The 22,900-nt window shown below is 43.8% G+C and overlaps 3 protein-coding genes across 12 annotated transcripts; 2 read left to right on the top strand and 1 right to left on the bottom strand.

Moving 5' to 3' along the window:
• Positions 1-549: 549 nt before the first annotated feature.
• On the top strand, positions 550-7,990 carry LOC127763603 (pentatricopeptide repeat-containing protein At1g73400, mitochondrial-like). 10 transcript variants are annotated; one of them, XM_052288361.1, is made up of 5 exons: positions 550-2,400; positions 2,816-3,001; positions 3,462-4,074; positions 6,207-6,341; positions 6,962-7,988. In XM_052288361.1, exon 1 carries the CDS (start codon positions 685-687, stop codon positions 2,350-2,352), a length of 1,668 nt encoding a protein of 555 aa, XP_052144321.1. In that variant the 5' UTR covers positions 550-684; the 3' UTR covers positions 2,353-2,400; positions 2,816-3,001; positions 3,462-4,074; positions 6,207-6,341; positions 6,962-7,988. The 10 variants fall into 10 exon arrangements, with proteins under 10 accessions (XP_052144321.1, XP_052144322.1, XP_052144316.1 ...); XM_052288362.1 differs by having other exon boundaries at positions 2,824-3,001; XM_052288356.1 differs by having other exon boundaries at positions 550-3,001; positions 3,462-3,540; positions 3,966-4,074; positions 6,962-7,987.
• Positions 7,991-10,559: 2,569 nt separating this feature from the next.
• Positions 10,560-14,069, top strand: LOC127763089 (transport inhibitor response 1-like protein). The gene is made up of 3 exons (XM_052287680.1): positions 10,560-11,519; positions 12,077-12,587; positions 12,711-14,069. The coding sequence occupies exons 1-3, from the start codon at positions 10,801-10,803 to the stop codon at positions 13,470-13,472; spliced, it is 1,992 nt and encodes a 663-aa protein (XP_052143640.1). The 5' UTR covers positions 10,560-10,800; the 3' UTR covers positions 13,473-14,069.
• A 5,932-nt stretch (positions 14,070-20,001) lies between these two features.
• LOC127763321 (SNW/SKI-interacting protein A) lies at positions 20,002-22,338 on the bottom strand. Its single transcript, XM_052287984.1, has one exon. The coding sequence runs from the start codon at positions 22,220-22,222 to the stop codon at positions 20,399-20,401; it is 1,824 nt and encodes a 607-aa protein (XP_052143944.1). The 5' UTR covers positions 22,223-22,338; the 3' UTR covers positions 20,002-20,398.
• Between the last annotated feature and the right edge of the window lie 562 nt (positions 22,339-22,900).

A 22,900-nucleotide genomic window follows, 5' to 3' on the forward strand; every position in this document is an offset into this window, starting at 1 on the left:
TCTATATGGACTCTATACTCTACTTCTAATATTCTTTATTTTTAATTCCGAATTTCAGTTATTTCCTAATTGTATTTATATATGGACTCTAGTCTCCTCTTCTAATATTCCTTATTTTTAATTCCTAATTTCAACTATTTCCTAATTGTATTTCTATATGCACTAAAAAATTGATGCAATATGACTTAATAAGAGAAGAGAGAAATAACATTAACCAAGTAAGGATGAACTATATAGATACATAGGATATTATAAAAAATAATGAAAACATATATTGAAATATTATGTGAATTATGAAAGATGATGATTTAACGTGCTTTCATTTTAAAAGCTCTAAAATTTTATAAATTTCAAATTATAGATAGTATAGTATGTTTGTATAATGTTTAAATGTAATGATTGTCAGTGGATGATAATGTGTCAGCTTGTTAGTAGATGATGATGCGATATATTTGCATGTTAAGATTTAGGAGTTAGTGTGTTATAACGTTATTATAGAAGTAGCTGAAGTGCTGAACTGAACGGGATCTGAACAGGCCAGACCTCCGATTGGATCAGCTATCCAATTTTGATGGGCCATTCGGACGGCCCAGTCATCGGTCCGTTGGCCACGCGATTTCTCAGGCGCACCTCCGCCGCAACGCGAGTCCCCCCACCGCCGCCGTTCTGACGCTCCACGGCCACATGAACAGCCGCCACCTCGCCCTCCGGCTCCGCCACCTCCGCCGCCTTCTCGCGGTCGCACCCCTTTCCTCGCTCGCGGCCGCGCACTCCGCTAACCGCTCCTCCCCACGGCTAAACCCCACTTCGGTGCCGCCACCGCCGCGGCAGCTGCATCTCCCGATCCTCCAGGCTCGACGGCTCTGCTCCACCACGCACGTCGTCCTCCCCACAAACCTCCAGGACGAGCGGTTCGCGGCGCTCTCGGATAGGATCTACGACGCCGTGATTGAGACCGCGGCGGGTTCCAGCGAGGGCACGGAGGCGGCCCTTGACGCGCTGGGCGCCGAGCTGACCACCCCGCTCGTCGCCGACGTGCTGCATCGCCTCCGTTACGACGAGAAGCTGGCCTTCCGGTTCTTCGTCTGGGCGTCTCACCAGGACGGCTACGAGCACGAGGCCGCGACGTACAACGACGTCATCGACATCCTCTCCGGCACGCGGTACAAGGCCCGCCAGTTCGGCGTCCTCTGCGACGTGCTCGACCACATGAAGCGCCGCCGCACAAGGTCCGTGCCGGTCGACGACTTGCTGGGTATCCTGCGCGCATACACGGAGAAGCACCTCACGCATCTCAGGAAGCTGGCTAAGAAGCGGCGGGTGCGGATGCGCACGCCGCCGGAGACCGACGCTCTGAACGTGCTGCTGGACGCCTTCTGCAAGTGCGGGATGGTCCGGGAGGCGGAGGCGGTGTTCAGCCGCGTGAAGAGGAAGCTGCTGGGGAATGCCGAGACATACAGTATCCTGTTCTTCGGGTGGTGCCGGGCAAGGGACCCCAAGAGGGCCATGAAGGTGCTCGAGGAAATGATTCAGATGAAGCACACCCCTGAGAACTTCACTTACAATGCTGCCATTGACTCATTTTGCAGTGCTGGTTTGGTCTCAGAGGCAAGGGATTTGTTTGAGTTCATGAGAACAGAGGGGTCTACAATTTCATCGCCCACGGCTAAGACATACTCGATTATGATTGCGGCGCTAGCAAAGGCTGGTCAGATGGAGGAGTGCTTTGAACTGATTTCAGAAATGAGAAAGTGCGGCTGTATGCCTGATGTGTCGACATATAAAGACTTGATTGAAGGCATGTTGTTGGTGGATAAACTGGATGCTGCTTATTGTGTTTTAGATGAGATGGCAAAGGCTGGCTTTCCCCCTGACATTGTCACTTACAATTGCTTTCTGAAGGTGCTTTGTGGTCTTCAAAAGGCTGATGACGCGCTTGAACTCTGTGAAAGGATGATAGAGGCGCATTGTGAGCCTAGTGTTCATACATATAATATGCTGATGGTGATGTTCTTTGAGATGAGAGAGCCAGATAGGGCAATCAATATTTGGATCGAGATGGACAAGAGAGGATGCCATCGTGCTGTTGATACCTACGAAACAATGATTGATGGACTGTTTGATTCTGGAAGAACGGAAGATGCGACCGCTCTTCTAGATGAGGTAATAAACCGTGGCATGAAACTTTCGTACAAGAAGTTTGATGCTATCATGTTGCGGCTATCAGCTGTAGGCAACCTTGGCGCGATACATCGGTTGTCAGAGCATATGAGGAGATTTTACAATGTTGCAATGTCTAGGCGTTTTGCAATCACACAGAAGAAGAAGAGCATAGGTCTGAGAAGGAAATGAATATTTCGAGATTTCTTGTTAGTGCAGATGATCAGGAGTTTATATGAGGTTAGCTAATTACTGGTTTATTATTGCAGCAATTGGTTGTCACTTGCAAATGTATTAAAATATTTCCTGGGTCCTATATAGGTTCAGTGTTATTTTACCAATTTGTCTAGGAGTAAGTTGCATCTGTGAAATGCTTTGACTGCTGGTTGCATACTTGAATAGAAACTTGCATGTAGCTAATAGCAACACAACATCACTCTTATGTACCTTCAACATAGAAAAGCACAATTAGTTACATTTTTGGTAGCTCCAACACTTTGCAGTGTGTTTGTTTCGTGCAATCAGCATAATAATGGCTAAATTGGCGAAGCAAACAAAAATATTTCAATCAATTGTTCTTATCTTACCTGCATTTCCTGGTAGCATTTGTTTGGCAAGTGGCAACCCTCACATGTAGACCTTATGATTTCCTTAGTTCTGCAGGAAGGATATGATCCCAGTTTCACCATGAAAAATTGTCTCTGATAGCCGTGGAAATCAAACTAATACATAGCTTTTCAATCATTATGGGAAGCAACCTCAAAGTGAATTCGTAACAAAAAGGATATCCAACCACCCCAAACATCAGTTCACTGCCTGTCAGAGATGCCATCAGCTTAATGTACATTTCATTTATGACCTAACCTGTTTAATGATAAGTATGCAGCTGATCCAATGTAGTGATTTTCCTTTTTGTTTCCCACTCATTATTGGTCTCTGATAAAACACATGTGATGCCATTTATTTGTTATAGATATCACAGAAAGAGTGTTGATTAGCAATATTATTACAAGCTCACTGAATGATCATAATAAATCTTGATTCCTGAAAAAGTAAGAATACCAGAGCGGTGATACTAATAAACATCATATGCTAAGGGCTGTATGTTTTCCATATTATGTTTGGAACGTCTATATACATAAGCTTATTAAATATCAGGATGGAGGAACCTGGAATGCTTGTAGAACTACTATCATTTCATTACTGAAATGGGAGAAGTTTCTTTCTTAGAAAAAAAAAATCAGGATGGACAGTTTCTACTGGGTTTGAGTAACTAATTCAGGTATGTTATCCCTATCTAGGCTGTAAGCAGGAGTGTAATGGGAACTTGAATCCGAGCCAGGATATAAGTAAAAAGTTGACCAGGAGAATTCTAAAGCAGTAAGTCAGTAACTAGTTTTAATAATGAGGTCAGAAGGTTTGCTAGCTAGTGTCTATGATGTTTCATACTGCAAATTTCACTTATTTGTGATATATGCGCTTTATAGAGTATGATATTCATATTTAGTTAGATCATGGCAGAACATTACCTAAACATTATAAAAAGTTCTTTACTTACTCCCTCAGTTTCACAATGTAAGACTTTCTAATATTGCCCACATTCATATAGATGGTAATGAATCTAGACATATATGCGTGTCTAAATTCGTTAACATCTATATGAATATAGGCAGTACTAGAAAGTCTTACATTGTGAAACGGAGGGAGTACAATACAAGGGCATTCACTTTCAGTCCTTTGCTTTCTAGTTTGATTTATGCTAATCAAAAGCTATCTTTATGCTAAAACACAGTTTACTTTTACAGGCTGGTTGATGGATGTCCACACACAGATCAGTGGAAAAACTTCCTGAACTGCATGTTTTGCCTAAAGAAAACTAGTGCTGTGAGCCTGTGAGCGCTTTAATATCACAAGGTAACTCCCACCCCAGAATGTAGAAAGTACACCAGGCTTATGCACCATGCCCGATTAGCTCATCCACCTGCTAACCAGCAAGAGAAACATTGGCTGCACGGGATCTTGTTCATGCTGAATCCTTTTTTTCTTCATGCTAAAACATAACATAGAAGCTATGCATATGCTTCGAGCCGGAATAGAAAAGCGTAACACTCAATTTCTTTGCGTCAAGCATGCAATTTCACACACCTATCTTGGCTCCATGTACATGTTTCCTACAATTCGTGAGCTCAACTTCTCGGGGGACATGTGACTGACAGCTTGTCACAGGTAGAATCATTTGATTCATTTATAGCCATACCCATCAAGTTCATTGGAGATAAAAGAGGAATGTGTGTAATTATTTTATGCAGACACAGCACATCTGCATTTCTGGTTGTGTAGTAGTATGGTAAAAATACTAGTAAGCCGCAGTATGCTCCTGACAGAAAGGTGATACTAAGTTTGGTAATTTGACTGGTATCCACAGTTATCCACCACCGAATTTTAGTGTATTTAGTTTGCACACCGCAGCATATAAAAAATTGTTGCTAGTTGTGTCTAGTCCCTGCAGTAGAAGATTCTAAACTAGTAAAACCCATGCATGGTTATAGAGATTGTAAATTGGAAAACATACCAAAGGACTGGCCAAAGAAATTTGTCATGCATCACACTTTGCTGTGGATGACACATTTCAAACTCAATAGGTTCACTTTATTTCATAACGTGAAGTTTCAAACCAAGCATTTACTGGCTGGTACCTATAGGTGACAAACAGAACCGGCCCTCTCTTTTTTTGAAGAGAGAATTCCTTATATGCCATTGAAAATTGGTTTGATCCCTTATATGCCACTGAAAATTGGCTCTTCCCCTATATGCCATTAGTTCAAATTTGCGCACCCTCTCATGCCACTACCGTCAATTGACCGTGTGTTGACCGTTAAGTCTAAAATAAAAAAGAAATATTTGCCCTTCTGAGTTGTTAAGCATGTCCTATACCCAGAAGGGCAAATACGTCTTTTTTACTTTAGATTTAACGGTCAACACATAGTCAACTGATGGGAGTGGCATGAGAGGGTGCGCAAATTTAGACCAATGGTATATAAGGGAAGAGTCAATTTTCAATGGTACATAAGGGATCAGACTAATTTTCAGTGGTATATAAGGGATTATCTCCTTTTGGAACCAGGGGAGGAAACCCCTACTCCAGTTTCACATGAAAAGAAGCAACATCATTCTTTGCCAAGGAATTTTTCACGTTTTACATTCCAGTAATGCACCGTTCAACAACTTATATTCCCAATTACAACCTCTCTAGGGAGGACAATGGGTAGACTTTGCAACTTGCTTGTTTGTGAGTGCCAGGAAAATTTAGTGGCTCGACATTTCAGCTCAGACTTAAACTGCTCCTCTTCATGCCATTGTTCTTCATCCATTTCCTAGAATCACTAATCCATCATTAGCTTGCAAAGAAATAAATGTTTTCTGCTACTAGCCTACTACCACATTTACAATACCAGAAAGATCACTATAGAGCTGCTTCACTATACTGCACTCAAACAGGAGATGATTAACAGTTTTTAAACTGGAACCGAAAAGACAAGTCATATACTCATATCATCTAGTATGTTTTGTCTCTTACTAAGGTTATCTCGATTTAGATTTTTTTTTTCTTCTGAAGGGGCATCTCGTTTGAATTTTGTTAGGAGAGACTAACCAGAGACAGATTTGCACAAAAGAAAAAAAGAATGGAACTTGGCTGAAAACTTATGGAGGGACTAGGACGTGACCTGTAATCTAGGCCTGGGATAAGGCCTCGTTTGGATTGGATTGAATGTATTTTGCATATCCATTGTTTGGAACAATGGATTGCTTCCTAATGTTTGATCTGAGAGGCAAATAAAAATGAGCTCAGATCTCATGGAAAGCTTTTTCCATACGAAGCAAATGTACAAATGGACCTGATTTCTAATCCAATATTTCTTTCCTGTGTTTTGAACTGATCTTTATGTGTCTTATGTTCCTCTGTTTTGCCCCATTCCTGCATCCTTCCGTCTAACGTTTTTCTATTCATGCTTCCTACTAACTGGGAAATCTGAATGTTCGTGCAGAATATATGCGACCGAGCACTTCGGATACCATACACCGTGCGGTACAGACGAAACCACGAAACCCTCTGAAGTTGAGGCCTCGTGAGCAAATAGGCGACTGCGTCCGGGTGCCGACGAGTTTTCATGAGTTCCGAGGTAAAATACGGCTGGTCCTAGTATCTTCGTTTCCTTTGGGCTTTGGCTGTCGCGTTTTTGGCGCGATCGCCGAGGAATTGAGAGGATTGAATTTTAGAGCAAGTTTAATAGTATAGCCTACTACGAGTAAGTATAATAATTAGTTATAAGCCTACTATAAGCTTATGTGGAGGAGCGAGATAACAAAAAATCAAGCATATTGGCTTTCATGCAAGAGCTAGCTTAACACAAGCTCCTAGGTAAATACATTAAATGCATATGTGAGAGATAGAGAGAGAAAAAGAAAGTTGTAGCCAACCTTATAGCTAATCCATTATATATGTTGGCTTTAAGATGGGCTAATAGTAGGAAGTGAGCTCTACTATTATCCTTGCTCTACTAGCTCCAATTCATCTGTAGCCAATCTAATAGCCAATTCATACAATAGTTGCTTACTATACTATTAATACATGGTCCCATCTGTCATACACACTGTCTCTTGCAGTCCGTGCTGCAGCTGGCTACAGATTTGTAGTCCTCTGCTTTTCTCTTTCATCTTTATATCATTAAAATATGTTTATAGCTGGTTAATAATCTGCTATTGTACCTGCTCTTACTCACTGTCTCTCTTATGTTGAAAGTACCACGGACACAAGAAGGAAAATGAATCACGGTGTGTCTTCGTTTCCTTTGGGCTTTGGCTGTCTTTCCCTGAGGAATCACTGTCTCTCCTATGTTGAAAGTACCACGGACACAAGAAGGAAAATGAATCAGGATTTGGTGTCTCTCCCATGTTGAAAGTACCACGGACACAAGAAGGAAAATGAATCAGGATTTGCGGCGGTAATGAAGCAGGATCGTGCAGCATTACCGTTTCTATATTGCACCATCAACAACAAGAACCAAGAGATGTTCCACTCAGAAAGACCTCAAGAACAAACACAACGAGTTGCACGCCGCACAGATCAACCGGAAGATTAATGAGGACAACAAACCACCGACTGGGATGACTACGCTACCACGCAAGTTTGACTGCCCTTGTTGGTGTGGAGCCGTTGTGCGCGCGAGCCCTTTCGACGACGACGACGCCGAAACTTTGCACTCACCGCCTCGCCGAACGGGGGAAACTTTGGTTGGCAGGTGGACACGTCGGGGGGTGGGGGGAGGCAGAGGAAAGCGAGCGCACGAGAAGTCGAGTTGGGTCGCGTCGCGCCGCGCTTGGCTTTGCTCGGCTTGTTGCGTAGCGAAGCGTTCGTGGCGCGGGGCCCGGCTGTCGGTCGGTGCCTCGGCGGCGCGGTTGTACAGTGAGCCGTTGCATGTGGGGGTGAGGCAGCAGGAGCGGCCATGCTTTGTGAATCTCTGCAATAGTGTGGGCGGTTAAGCAATGAAAGCAATTGACTGCTCGGGTGTGTGACACGTCCCTGTTGAAAAGCCGGACCAGCCTTCAAACTTTGCAAGCAGTAGGCTCTACTCTAATTAGCCTATGTGGATACTTAGTACTGTATTTCTTGTGTTGGGAGCAAGGAATTATTCGGTAAAATGAGACTGAGATAAAACAATTATGAGACATTGCGAAGTTGCAGCTTAGGCCTGTTTAGTTTTTTTTTAAAAAAATTCACCTTATTAAATCGAATATTTGGACTCATGCATGAATTATTAAATATGAAAAAAAAACTAATTATATAGATTCCGTGTAAATTGCGAGACAAAACTTTTAAACCTAATTGCGTCATGATTTGACAATGTGGTGCTACATTAAACATTTGCTAATGATGGATTAATCAGGCTTAATAAATTCGTCTCGCAGTTTCTAAATGGAATCTGTAATTTGTTTTATTATTAGTCTATATTTAATATTTAAAATGTGTGTCCATATATTTAGTGTGACACGTTAAAAATTTTCGTTCGCGAACTAAATAGACCCTTAGCTTCTTCTCTGGCTCCATGAAAGGTGGTTTTATCCTTGGAGGGAGATAATCACCGTATTTGATTTTGATGTCAAATCTACGTCGCTACCGTGTCGAAACACTACCATTGATGCTCGTTGAGTATAAGTACCACCTTAATGATAAGGTACTCGTTGCATGAGAGGGGTACTAAGTTCCGACGAATTGATCGTCGCAACTCCTATTGAGGAGGCTTGGCAACTGTTGGCACCCTCCAGATAACATCGTTCATAGTAGTCGTGAGGAGTCATTGCTCCCTCCGTTTCATAATAAAAGACTTTCTAACATTGCCCATATACATCTATATGTTAATGAATTTAAACACATAACCCCGTTCGTTTCTAATGTAAGAAGTGGATGAAAATTTGGATACTCTTGGCACACTTTTCAAACTGCTAAACGGTGTGTATCGTGCGAAAACTTTCTATATAAAAGTTGTTCTAAAATATCAAATTAATCTATTTTTCAAGTTTATAATATTTAAAACCCAATTAGTCACACGTTATTACTACCTCGTTTTACGTGAAACACTTAATCTTTATCTTCATCCTCAGAAAATTCAAACACCACCATGATACATATGTTTAGATTCATTAACATCTAAATAATGTGAGTAATGTTAGAAAGTCTTACATTGTGAAACTGAGGAAGTATGATATATCGCATAAAGCAATGTTCAAGGTTACAATGATGGATTATAACCCTCGCAAAAAATATATATGACGGATTATAACAAAGGACTTGCTTGAGAAATCAAACACACATGGTTTGAGGCAACGAGGAACAATTGTGTGTGCGCGGAATAGGCTTGTAAAGTTGCAAGAGCATACTGCAGACGTAGTGATATTTTGCGATGCGGATTGCCATGACAAGGTCCGATGCGAGGACATTACTGCATTATGCAGATCAAAGATGTAGAGTTCAATGCGAGGACAGACACTTGGTTCGTTAAGTAGCACCGTGTTTAGTTTCTAAGTTTTTTTTTCAAACTTCTAACTTTTTCATCACAGCAAAACTTTTCTACACACACAAACTTTCAACTTTTCTGTTATATCGTTCCAATTTCAACCAAATTTCTAATTTTAGTGTGAACTAAACACAGCCCTAGGTTACAATCACAAGCTCTAGGCCTCCAGGGTCCAGGCGGTAAAGGTTGGCACTGTAGTTAGAGAGAATACGGAGTAAGGCCTTGTTTAGATAAAAATAATTTAGCTAAGAATGCCACATCAAATGTTTGGACACATGTATAGGATATTAAACTGTAGGAAAAAAAAATTGTACAGTTTGCATGTAAATTGCGACACGAGTCTTTTGAGCCTAATTACACAATGATTTGATAATGTGATGCTATAGTAAACATTTGCTAACGACGAATTATTTAGGCTTAATAAATTTATCTCGTAGTTTACAGGCGTAATTTGTAATTTGTTTTGTTATTAATATACGTTTAATACTTTAAATGTGTGTCCATATACTTAAAAACTTTAAAAAAAAACTAAACACAGCCTAAGCAAGTGAAAAAGAGGAGACTCACGTATCAAAGAGGGTCCCTACTTAAGTAGGCTGATCTGGACCTATTGGATGGATACGAGCTCTCTAGGTTTAGGCTTAAAGATTAGTAGGATTAATTGCCTTAAATAAACTGCTAAGCTGATGTTTAAGGTATTTAATCCCTTAACCTGGGCTATCTTCTTTAGAATCTAGTAGTATGTAAATTATTTGCTTCTGAATTTCATATAGTATTTAAATAAAATATGTTTCTTTGGAACTCATGAATTTTTACATGGGTCAATTCCCACAAAATTCTTTCACCTCTAGGAGGTCATTCGTGCGCTAAGCATCAGTATTATTTTAAGAAAAGTACACCGATAGTTAAAAGCATTATTACTATTCTAGTATTCCCCTTGAAATTGGCATGGTTATTTCATCCCCAAAATTTGCTTATAGCCATGCACCTGATATTCCAAGATTTAGTTACTGCACACAATATTCCTGTGTTTAAGCTTACCTCCCTCGCATAAAACACAACATCTAAAATTGTAGGCACTCTACATGAGGCAAGTCGTTACACTTTGATAAAACTGCAGCCTAAACTAATTACTACTACTAGCACCACACATTAACATCCACAACTTTAATCACTCCCAGTTTTACCAAACCTGCCGAAACAGATGCAAATCTTGATGGCTCCATGCCGAGAGAAGAAAGAAACAAGCCATTGCTATGATATTGCTATGCTATGATACTACATGAACTACTGCTGCTGCTACTCCATGTCATTTTCTCCCATCACAGTAGTGTGAATTGTGATGGCCAATGTGCATTCGTCCTGTTCCTTTTCTTTCTTCCTCCGGGCACCATCCATCCATTCTTGCTCCCAACAAGCCCAAAACTGAAGCGAAGAAAAGGAGAAAAAAAAATTGGGAGGGAGTGAGAGAGAGAGAGAGAATAAAAAGGCTTTTTTGTTCGCTCAGTCCCAGTCCAGCTCGCTGCTCAGATCTAATCATTATTTAATCCTTTTTCCGCAGTGTCACATGAGCACTTCCCCCTCCTGCTCCTCCTCCTCGCCGATCCCCCAATCCCTAACCCTAGCCTCCACCTCCTCCTCCTCCTCATCCTCCGGGATGCGCGATGCGGGGGAGGGGTCGGACTCGCCGCCGTCGGAGATGTCGGAGGATGGGTCAGGAGGGAGCGGGGACGGGGACGGGGGAGGGGGAGGCGGGGACAGGTGGATGCCGGATCTGAGGGGAGGGAACGGCGGCGGCGGCGGAGGAGGCGGAGGGGGAGGGAGGTGGGCGCCGCCGGACCAGGTGCTGGAGAACGTGCTGGAGAGCGTGCTGGAGTTCCTGACGGCGGCGCGGGACCGGAACGCGGCGTCGCTGGTGTGCCGGTCGTGGTACCGCGCCGAGGCGCAGACGCGGCGGGAGCTGTTCATCGGCAACTGCTACGCGGTGTCGCCGCGCCGCGCCGTGGAGCGGTTCGGAGGGGTGCGCGCCGTGGTGCTCAAGGGGAAGCCGCGGTTCGCGGACTTCAGCCTCGTGCCCTACGGCTGGGGCGCCTACGTCTCCCCCTGGGTCGCCGCGCTCGGCCCCGCCTACCCGCGCCTCGAGCGCATCTGCCTCAAGCGCATGACCGTCTCCAACGACGACCTCGCGCTCATCGCCAAGTCATTCCCGCTGTTCAAGGAGCTGTCGCTGGTGTGCTGCGATGGGTTCAGCACGCTAGGCCTCGCCGCCATCGCCGAGCGGTGCCGGTACGCTTCTGTATAAAGCTCTCGTCTGTTTTGGATGATGCATCCCGGCTGAATCTAAGTGCCGCAGCTAGCCAAGGATATCATACTATCATTGGTGCATTTGATCAATGCTTAGCTGCATCGTGCAATTCTGCTTTTTATTTAATGTGCACGCAGTCTTTACGCTTTTTAGTTTTATTGGTCCGATTCTGCCATGCATCAGAATCTGATTTTGGGAGAGCTTTTATGGCCGTGTTGGTTTCTCATCGCTACACGTCTCCTGTCGAAATTAGATCTTTATTGTTCTTGACGATCTAATCACTAAGTGTCCGACACTTGTTAGTGTCACAATCGAATCTTGGAGTGGCAAGTCTCCGAGTTACTAGCTGCAAAGTTTTTCCTTTTCTTGTTTGGTCTGGGTGTGGAGCAGTTCTAGTAAATAAGCATGACCATCCCAAAGTGGGATAGAGTGAGACATTTCACATTAAAAATGGGTGTCTCTTCTGCTTTTCCTCAATTAAAATAGGTTTATGTCACTGAAATGCGGTATCTCATGGTTTTGCACAATTCATTTTTAGGCATCTCCGTGTGCTGGATCTGATTGAAGACTATATTGACGAGGAGGAGGATGAGCTAGTGGATTGGATCTCCAAGTTCCCGGAGTCCAACACGTCGCTGGAGTCACTTGTGTTTGATTGTGTTAGTGTCCCATTCAACTTTGAGGCCCTGGAGGCGCTTGTTGCACGCTCACCAGCTATGCGTCGGTTGCGAATGAATCACCATGTGACAGTAGAGCAATTGCGCCGTGTAATGGCAAGGGCTCCCCAGCTCACACACCTTGGTACTGGTGCATTCCGTTCTGAGCCAGGCCCTGGTGGTGCTCTGTCTGTTACTGAGCTTGCTACATCTTTTGCGGCATCTAGGTCTCTGATTTGTTTGTCAGGTTTCCGGGATGTCAATCCAGAATACCTCCCAGCAATCCACCCAGTCTGCGCTAATCTCACTTCCCTTAATTTTAGCTTTGCAAACCTAACTGCTGAGGAGGTCACACCGATTATTCGCAACTGCGTCCGTCTTCGCACTTTCTGGGTAATTATCTTGTCAGCCTTCTCATTCCCAATGCATAAATATAGATTTATCTTTTGTGAATGAGAATAAATATTGATGTATGTACGTCAACTTAGATGTTTTTGTTCGAATTTCTTATTCTAGGTTCTAGATACAGTGGGTGATGAAGGCCTTCGGGCTGTGGCTGAGACATGCTCAGATCTTCGTGAGCTGCGAGTTTTTCCTTTCGATGCCACTGAGGATTCTGAGGGATCGGTTTCAGATGTTGGTCTTCAGGCAATCTCGGAAGGGTGCCGGAAGCTTGAATCAATTCTCTACTTTTGCCAGCGCATGACAAATGCAGCAGTAATTGCTATGTCCAAGAACTGTTCTGACCTGGTAACATTCCGTCTTTGTATTATGGGGCGACACCGCCCCGATCGGATCACTGGGGAGCCCATGGATGATGGTTTTGGGGCAATTGTGATGAACTGCAAGAAGCTCACTAGACTTTCAGTCTCTGGTCTGCTCACTGATAAGGCGTTTGCATACATTGGAAAATATGGGAAACTAATAAAGACACTGTCTGTTGCCTTCGCTGGAAATAGTGACATGTCTCTCCAATCTGTGTTTGAAGGATGCACTAGGTTGCAAAAGCTTGAGGTCAGAGATAGTCCTTTTAGTGATAAGGGATTGCTCTCTGGCCTGAGCTATTTTTACAACATGAGGTTCTTATGGATGAATTCATGCAGGCTAACCATGAGGGGTTGTAGAGATGTAGCTCAGCAAATGCCTGACTTGGTGGTTGAAGTGATGAAGGATCATCTTGATGATGAAGGGGAGATGGAGACTGTTGATAAACTGTACTTGTATCGATCACTGGCAGGAGCAAGGAATGATGCACCTTCATTTGTCAACATCTTGTAGTACTGCTACAGGAAGAAGTTTGTTGTACTCACAAAACAAGTTTGTTCTATTAAACCTTATCATTGCTATTGTATTCCTGAACCCTGATCAGTCTATCAGAATCAGACACAGAAGCTTCCCGCAGATGATTTTCAAATGCCGTGGGGAACTTCGATTATGCGGATCTCCAAATTGTTCTTTTCTTTGCTGACAATGAGGCATATGAGGCTCTTCTTGATGTATGTATTGTTGCTGAGGAGAAGTTCGTCGAGTGAGCTACCTGATGCCTGATGGGGATCCTTCTTTTCCTTGCTGTGACTCGACTGATGCCTACCATTTTACTGTTAGATGAAGAGTAGGAACTGATTCCAATCAGCAGGGTTAGATTAGCCATCTTTTGATCTGCTCAGACGAAGGAATGGCAATGCTCCAATATTCCATCATCCGTTGCCTTATGTTTTAGATCTCAAAACTCAACTATGATAATTGTTTCCTTTTTCATTTTTTTGGGGTTCTCTCTTGAGTTATTTTTGTAGTCCATTTTACCCCCCTTTTACTTGGTCACGTCGCTGTTATGAATCAAGAAGCTATTGGAGGAATTGAAATTTAATGCATTAATTTGTTGCCTGTCTCTATCAGCCATTCAGCCTATCACTGTTCCATTGCCATGATCATGTTACTTCGACCATGACTGCTCAATTGCTGCTGCTACTACAATAATAAATGCCCTAGGCTGTGCATTGTCATCATAAGGACAGGCCCTACTAATGATTTGATCTCAGAAGTCGTCCTTGTTCCATTTAGATCTTTCATGACATCAACTGCCTGATTCCTATTTGCTTTTTATCCTTCCCTTTTCCTCTGCATCTTTCAGGATCCTGGAGGGAGTGAAGCCTCAAAGCACCCAGCTCAATGAGACACTGAGAGCAAGCTAGCAACTACTACTCGCAAGTGAAGAGAAAGCTATCAGTTACTCATGGCCAGCCAGCCTCATGTGAGGAATCCCATTGTCGCATGTACCGCCTGTTGCGCATCATCTTCCATCTGCGTGCTAACCACTACTGTTGTGTAGTGTCCCAGAACCCTAAGTTGTCCCCAATAATTAACAAAAAAACAGGGTGTCTTTTTTATCATGGTCATTTAAACCTACACTTTAGATCTCTTGAGAGGCTGGCAACCATGTGATTTGCTTCCCAGGGTCAGTGCATCTTGCATTTGTTTTTTCAGGCTCGAGTTTAAGCCGCCTTTCTCCCTGCATCATGAGCTGCATCAGGGGGTGATGTGATGGCCCATCTTGATAGAGATGGTCTTGTGAGGTAGTAGTAGATCCAGAGCTTTGTAGATCTCAGGTTTCTTTGAGTGTTTTCTGGGAGTATGACGCTAACCATTGTTTATGGTGTAACCCAGTGTCTACCATTAAGATGTTGTCGGGAAGGTTAAGCTCTTAAATTGCATTTGTCTGGTTTTGTTTGTGATTTCATGGGGAGAGGTATATTGTACAGCAAACCGAGCAGCCAAAGGAACCACTTCTTTTGTGTAGGATTAGGAACTTGTCACGAAGTTTTGCCAAAAAAACGGTGTGCGCCTACCTGCCAACCTAGGATGCTAGTATTATCTCTCTCTTAAAATATAGCAGCCTAATATTAGATATGACACGTCTTAGTAATACTACATATTCAAATAGTCCTGATACATATTAGTACTATGAATCTGGATTATAATATATTCTATCTAGTATTAGGTTGTTATAGGATAGTTCTGACACATCTTACTACTGCAAATCTATATTATAATATGTTCTATAAAGTATTTGGTTGCTATAGTTAAGAAGGGAAATTGCCATAGTTTAGAAGGGGAAGAGTAGTAAGGTAGGAGACGAAGAGAAGTTTGGTGATTGCATTGTTTTGTTAGGTTTCAGAGCCTGTGTAACGTGCTCTGGACCGTGACAGTGAGCAGCTGATGCCTTGCTCACATGCACGTTGGACACTTGGCTGTGCAGGCAACGTGCGGTCATGAGCACGTTTTTTTGTGCAGCATGTGTACCTAAAACATCTTAGGCCTAACAGCTTTCTTTTGCCGTTGCATTGGATGAGTCATACACAACTCTGGTCTCTTCTGTTGGATGCAAAAAAAAAAAAAAGTGATTGAAAAAAAATGTGGTTGTTACTTGTAACATTGAGATGATATACTAGGATATATCAGTGATCAGTCAGTCTGGGCCTGAGAAAACATGAACCGTTATGCAGAAACTTCGTGGAAGCATCCGCCGCTAGCGTTAAGTCAAGGGTCACTTCGTTGTGTAGTGTTTGCCAACTGTTAATCTATCTTCATTAGTATCTTGCAAGTCAGCCTTGGATGTAACCTGAAGATTGCATGCATGAACTAGCCGCATTTTCTTGTCAAATATGCTATCCACCCCTTTTCTTCCAACTCCAAACCAGCCAATCAGTTGGGGAGTAGGAACAACTTTGTGTGCCTCAAATTAAAACAAAATAATGCAGATTTGAGTCTCTGAGATATTATTCCCCTTGGTTTAAGCCACAAACTGGATAAATTGGCATTTCTTCAACTATATTTCAAAACAAAAGCCAGAATGAATATCAAAACAAATGTGACATGCCGTTAAAAGATCTCATCAAGAGGCTACCTAGCATCCATTTTATTAAGGAAGTCTGATAATGCATATGTTTTTTTTAAAAAAAATTAGAAGAGTTTATTAACACAGTGATGTTAAGGGCTTATTTTAATTACAGGAAATTTATTAGTGAGTATAGGATAAATTTTGCAAGAGTTCCACACCTTTCATTGAACTGTTCCATGTGAAATTCAAGTGCTCTACATGAAACATAACCACAGATGTAAGTGACAATGTCACTATCTTCCATTTAGCATCTACAATGAAATTAATCATGGAATGAGACAAGCAGCCTACCCATGATAAACACCCATGCCACAAGCTAGTATATATCAATCAAACCATAAATGCTCTCATCATACATGTGCCAAAGTCCACCAATATCTTTAGTACTATACCATCTTTCAACGAGGCTCATGTGGATCACAGGATCACAGCCATATGCATCTGACGTTGATTTTGGGCATTTCGCAACAGGTGCCGCACATACATACGAACGTACGCCAGGCGACATTTGTTGATGACCTGAGATCTCCGGTGATGTCGGCATGGAATCCGGCCAACGAGTGTTGGATTGGCTCTCGTTTGTCGTCGTCGTCGTAGCCGGATTTGGGGACCAAAGGGTTCTTTGTTTTCAGGTCCAAATTGTTCTTCTGGCCAACTTGTGAAAATTTCGTTGGATCAGTCATCATCCACTGGCCACTACTGTTGCTGCTAAGTGCGAATTCTTGTCCACTCCTTTTTGAAGCTAGTACCGGAGTAGCATGGCACTGTGTGATAGTAGTACACTAGGTAGTACTATGAATGAATGGTGATTGATGAATATCTATGATATGCTACAGTTCAGAAACAAGTTGGTGATTCTGAAGTTAGGATTGCAGATTTGCAGTAACATCTTGCTGCGTGTAAAGTCTTGAAAGGGTTGGTTTCTCACTAGGGCAGGCTGGCTCGAGAAGGTAGGTTTGTATTCTGCAAATTAGTTAAAGCCGGGAGTAGGTTCATGTACCCATTATTATCTTTATTAAGAAAAGGTTCGTGTACCCACCGGCAGGTATCTCGAAGAACAAATCGGTTATGCTGTGTTGATTTGATTGTTGTTTACCGAAATGGGACGAGAAAATGACGTGGAATTAGGTCCTCTTAACCAAAGCCAAACTGATCAGATATTCACTTGGGGGGCGGTGCACCTTTAACACTTCGTCACATCCACTCGTCAGGATTAGGAGATAATAGCAGACGACGATTAGCAAGCCATGCGTGCAGCGGCTGATGCAGTTTTGACAATTCTAAAGGTAAGCTGCATCGATCGATCGCCTTTGCAAGTTGATATTTCAGAACCGATCGAGACGGCCGGCAGGGCATGCATCCATCGATCGCTCGATCGATCGCAGCGAAACGGCGTGCATTGCGTCGGATGGAAAAGCTATGGTGAGTGACAGGCGACGGCGACGGCGACGGCCGAGATCGATCCGTCCATCCATCCATTGACCACGGGGTGCCTTGCCTTTCGGTCGCCGTCGCCTCGCCTCGCTTGATCGACTGATTCTACAGCGCCATCCACCATGAGACCCGACTCGGTACTGAGTTACAGACCGAACAGTTCAACTGAGACTCTTTAAATTGTAGGAACGAAAAAGCAAAGGAATATAAAAAACATAGAATTATAATTAGACTGTAGAAAAAACACATGAATTCGAGAAGAGATAAAATGTTCAAAGAAAACTTCCCATGTAAACTTGCATGTAATAAGGTCACATAGAAATTTCATAGGATTCATTCATTTGATTCAAAGGTTTATATATATATGAAAAAATTCTATAGAAATAAAATACTTTAAAATTTCTATAATTTTTGTTCGAATCAAAGGAAGCCTAAAAACAGCTTAAGCTAGTAGTAAGAAAAGATGGGACAATTCAGTTGTACTCGATGATAAAGCGAACACCAAATCCGAATATAATCTCGGGGGGAAAACCGGTGCACGTCACGCTGCCCGTGCCAACCATATGTTTACCTACCTCTTTCTCTCTCTTCCTCTCTCTAGTTCGATCATTCGTTTCGGTGATGGCGACTGGGTTTGCGTTGCGAATGCAAAGCTCTCCGATTCAAACAGTGTCATGATAACCTGATAACCGCGTAGGACATGGATCGATGGGGACGACGAGGACGACGGCTACGCTGCTATGATATGCTGGATAGCAAAGAACGTTTCTTTCTTTGCCTTTGGTGCGGAATCTCCTGCAGCGGCATGGTGACGTGAACCTGATTTTAGCTGCTGAATTTGGGAGATTTTGGATTCGATCGATCGATCGGCTACGAGCGGCCATGGCTGCATTGAGGGGGTTAAGGGTTCAGAGTAAGAATCAATCACAAGTTGGGTTGCTAGAGCTTGACCGATGCAAAATACTTTACGAGATTATTGCCATGAGGAATAAGGTGGACTGACGTGCAAGCATATTTGCAGTTTGCAGTCAGTAATGTACAGTTTTTCCTTTTTCTTTCGGTTTTTACTTTGTACTTAAACTTCTTTTATCAATATAGCGTAAAGCAATCTTGTTTGGCCGTTGAAAAAAAGGAGAAGGGTTCAGGGTGAGGTCAGAGACGAATTTTTTTCATTTTTAATTTTTTACTTTTAATATTTACAGAAATAATCTATTGGCACAAAAAATTACAAAAATAGACCCTGCCGCCCTCAAGCTAACGTGGCAGATGGCGGCTCGACGGCGCCGTCTGCCGCCGTCTGCGAAAATTGCATTTAGCCCCTTGCCGCTCTCTGTAAGGGCGGCAAAGGGCTAATGCAATTTTCACAGCCCTAAAGAGCATTTGGCTGGTACTTTTTGCATCTAGACCCCTTGTCACCTTACTAGAGGGCGGCAAGGGACCCAGATGCAAAAAGTACCAGCCAAAAAGTACTAGGCTCGGGCTGGCTTTTTTGCATGGGGGCCCCTTGAGGGCGGCAAGGGTTTTCGTGTAAAAAACCCTCCCTCTCCCGTCTGCCGTCACCGCCCGTCCCTCCCCCATTTGCCACGTCAGCTTGCCGCCCTAGTGGAGGGCGGCAGGCTCTATTTTTGTAATTTTTTGCGCCGATGGATTATTTCTATAAATATTAAAAGAAAAAAATTTAAAATGAAAAAAATTTGTCAGAGACCGAGGTTCTCTTTGTCACTGGGAAGAGTAGCATCAGGATCTTGGGCTCAGATATGAGCAAGGAAGAAAGTGAGGTGCTTTTTGTAGCCGAACAGGGGTGCCGATGGAACCTCAAGGTTGCTCGGCTGCTTCGTTTGGGCCTAGGCATTAAGCAGGCCGGAGTTATCAGCCAGCGTAATTTGCTCAGCCCGTCAGAAAATTACGGTTTTCAGCTTTGAGAAAATTCCATCCATGCCATGAAGATTTTGGCCAAAATCAAAGAACACCAAAATCCTGTTATTTGCGCTTCACACAAGAAAACGTGCTAATGAAAACTTTCCTCTTCACTGTGTTCCTAATTTCCTATAGCTGAATCTGCATTCCTGAAGAAAAACACAACACTATGGCTGAATCTACATAACTAAAGGAAAAGACAAAACAAACTGAAAGTGTGTATCTGTTCAGATTCTAATACTAAGATATATCATATCATGTATTAAGTTTATTTATTTTAGGATGGATAGTGTTTTAAAATTATGCCATGATCTTACCAGTAATAATCACAAAAGAGAAGTTATTTAATCCGAAAGTTGGTACTACAGAAACCACATCAACTGCAAGCAAAGGGAATGCTCCGGCAAAGTCTTGCAACAGAAAATGCTTACCGACAAAAATTTTCGAAGAATTCACTATTTGCACAAAACATGAATATCCCCAAAACAACATACCGATATTGGCAATACCCAGAAATCCATCCAGCCAACAATCATGGTAGCATGAAATAATTAGAACTTGTGAAAAAACAGAACACGGAATTTATATGTATCCCGTGTCTCAGTATTTCAGCCAGATAGGCAGATACATCTTAAAGACTTGGTACAGTACCAGAAAATGTAAGGTCAGCCAGACACATCGAGACTTCATAAAGCACCACAAAATATAAGGGATATGGAATGATGATAAGTTAAGCTTACAGATCCATCCACAAATAGATAAACAACAAGCATAATCACAGGATCTAAACAGGTACACTCCTTAAGATGCCCCTTGGAAGTAGACGTTGCATTAAGACAACTCAGACATCAAGTCCTTCTCTCATCAAGAAGTTGATATTCTCAACAGAATACCCTCCAGATAACATTTGGAATGCATGGAGAAACTTCTGAACAAAACATGCAGATCTAATACCTCAACGACCTCTTTCAAAGTTAATGCGGGACCTCCCAGATCCTCCACCCTCGAAATCATCTCTCATTGAGGATCCACCACTTGCCCTCATGGCTCCTCCGCTTCCAATCTTCTCAACAGCTTTCTTCCCCTTCTTCACTTCAGTCAAGAACTGATCAAGACCGAAGGGATCATTCTCCTCCTGTTTATCAAACTCCACAGGTCTGTCTCTCTTTCCAGACCTCTCTGAAGCACCAGAAAATCCTTTGTCTGGTTTGAACCTATCTGTCTTCATAACCTTCTCCAGTTGTTCATCTGCATCGCCATACACATCAGAATCACCGTCCTTCTTAGGCCTGTAAAGTGTGGATAGCGTTGGCTGCGCTGTGAAGAGACCCTTGGAGTAGATGTTATACTGATCATCTGTAGCAAACCCAGAGTCCATTCCTTTATCCTGGTTGAACAACCTCTGGTCATACATGACTTCCCCACCTTTAGCACCGCCAGTGCTTGCCATGCCCAGGGCAATCTTCTCACTGACATCACGATCCCTGTCTCTAGTGAGCTTACTCTTCTTGCCCATTGCGGCATCCCTGGCCTCCAGCCTCCTCTCTCTCTCCCTCTCACGTCTCCTCTCCTCACGAATCCTGTCACGCTCAATCCTTGCTTCCCTTTCTTCTCTACTCTCCCTTCGTTGCTCACGAGGCTGCTCCAAATCCATATCTTCCTCCCTGTCATCAACAGCACCTCTACCACCACCAGCAGGAACCCCTGTAGGTGCAGGTGGGGCACCAGTCCTCTCCATGCGCGCCTTCTGTGCAAGTGCCCTTAGCTCTTGCTCCTTCCTCTCCTTCTCCTTCAGCTGCAGCTCCCTCTGCACCTTGGATCGCATCTGTACTGCCTCCCTGGCCTTCTGCTCCGCCACATACAGTGCTTCAGAGAGCTTTGCAAAGTTATCATTAATTTGAACCTCCTGCAGCCCCCTTCCATCAGCTGCCAACCTCTTGTCGAGTGGTATGGTGTAACCCTTTGGATTTTTCCAATTTGAAATGCATGGTGGAATCTTCCAATCTTGCTGGTCCTTCACTGTCACTGGCCGTGGTGGCGAGTGCATCACTGGGACAGGCGGTGATCCAGAAGCGCGGGGCACTCGCTTATGCTTGAATTTCGGTGGCTCAAGAGGATCCTGAGCCATCTCTGACATCCTAATAATCCTCTCCTTGGCACCTGAATTGAAGGCTGCCGATTGCTGCGATGGCTTATACTTGATAAACTTTGACTCTGAATCATGCGTCGGCACATTCTTGGGCTGTGCGGCGGAGAGCCGAACATTGACAACCTTCTCCAAGGCAGCTTTAGTTCGTTCAGTGGTTTCTTCGATCTGTTTCTGGTACTCCTCGTCGTCCGCGGTTGCCTCGGAATCAGCCGTGGCAATCTTGGGCACGAGGTCGCTGTGCTTTGAGTAAACGATCTTAGAGGCGTTCTCACCCTGCTTCACGACGGCGTCGAAGGCGACGCTGCCCTTGGCGTCGACGGTGAGCGCGAGGATCTTCGAGCCGCCCTTCTCGTCGCGCCGGCCCATGCCGAGCGGGTACTGCGCGACGTGGATCTCCGGGAAGGCGCCGCCGTCGCCGAAGTCCTCCGGCCGCCGCGGCACGAACCCGCCACGCTTCCCGTACGGCGGCACGGGCTTGGCGGGGCCCGAAGGCTTCGCCGCCGCCGCCGCCGCGTCGGATTGCGCCGACTCCCCGCCATACCGCTCCTTGAACCACGGGTCGCTGCTGTGGTCGTAGAACGTCGACGCCGCCGCCTTGGGCGTCGGGAGGAGCTCCTTGAGGGACGCCATGGCTAGCACGGCGGCAAGCCGCGCGGGATCTAGGGCTAGGGTTCCGGCGAGTCGCCGGGTGGGGGATCGGGAATCGAAGAGGAAAAGCTAGGGTTTGGTTCGATTCGTGTAATTATTTGGGCAATGCGATAAGAGAAGCTGACCACGGTGGCCGGTGGGGTTATGGCGGCTACCGGATGGGCTAGGCCCGATAAGAATTTGGGCTGGGCCGATAAATATGCACCAAATCCTTAGCCAATCCGAAGCAAATACCATCGTGTCTGAGACTTCTAGTCCGAAACAAAATAATTCCTTGGGCTGGAAACTATTAATACTGGTGATGATGATAACTGGGTTGAATCCTGAGAGGATAGGAAAGAGGGGATTGAGAAGATACGCAAAATGAGGTGAGCCATTAGCGTATTATTAATTGAGTATTAACTATTGTAAGTTTTAAAAATAGATTAATATGATTTTTTAAAACAACTTTTCAAAAGAATTTTTTTTTGCCAAAAACACATCGTTTAGTAGTTTGGTAAGTGTGCGCGTAGAAAAGTAGATGTTTTCTCCTCAATCTCCCAGCAATCTCTCCTGCTCGAACGGAGCCAAGCTTGTCTACACGGGTAATGACTACTCCCTCCGTCTCATAAAAAACCAACCTAATACTCCCTAGTACAACAAATCTGGACATATATATAT

This window comes from Oryza glaberrima, chromosome 2 (assembly GCF_000147395.1).
Source record: "Oryza glaberrima chromosome 2, OglaRS2, whole genome shotgun sequence".
In the NCBI taxonomy this organism is placed as follows: domain Eukaryota; kingdom Viridiplantae; phylum Streptophyta; class Magnoliopsida; order Poales; family Poaceae; genus Oryza; species Oryza glaberrima.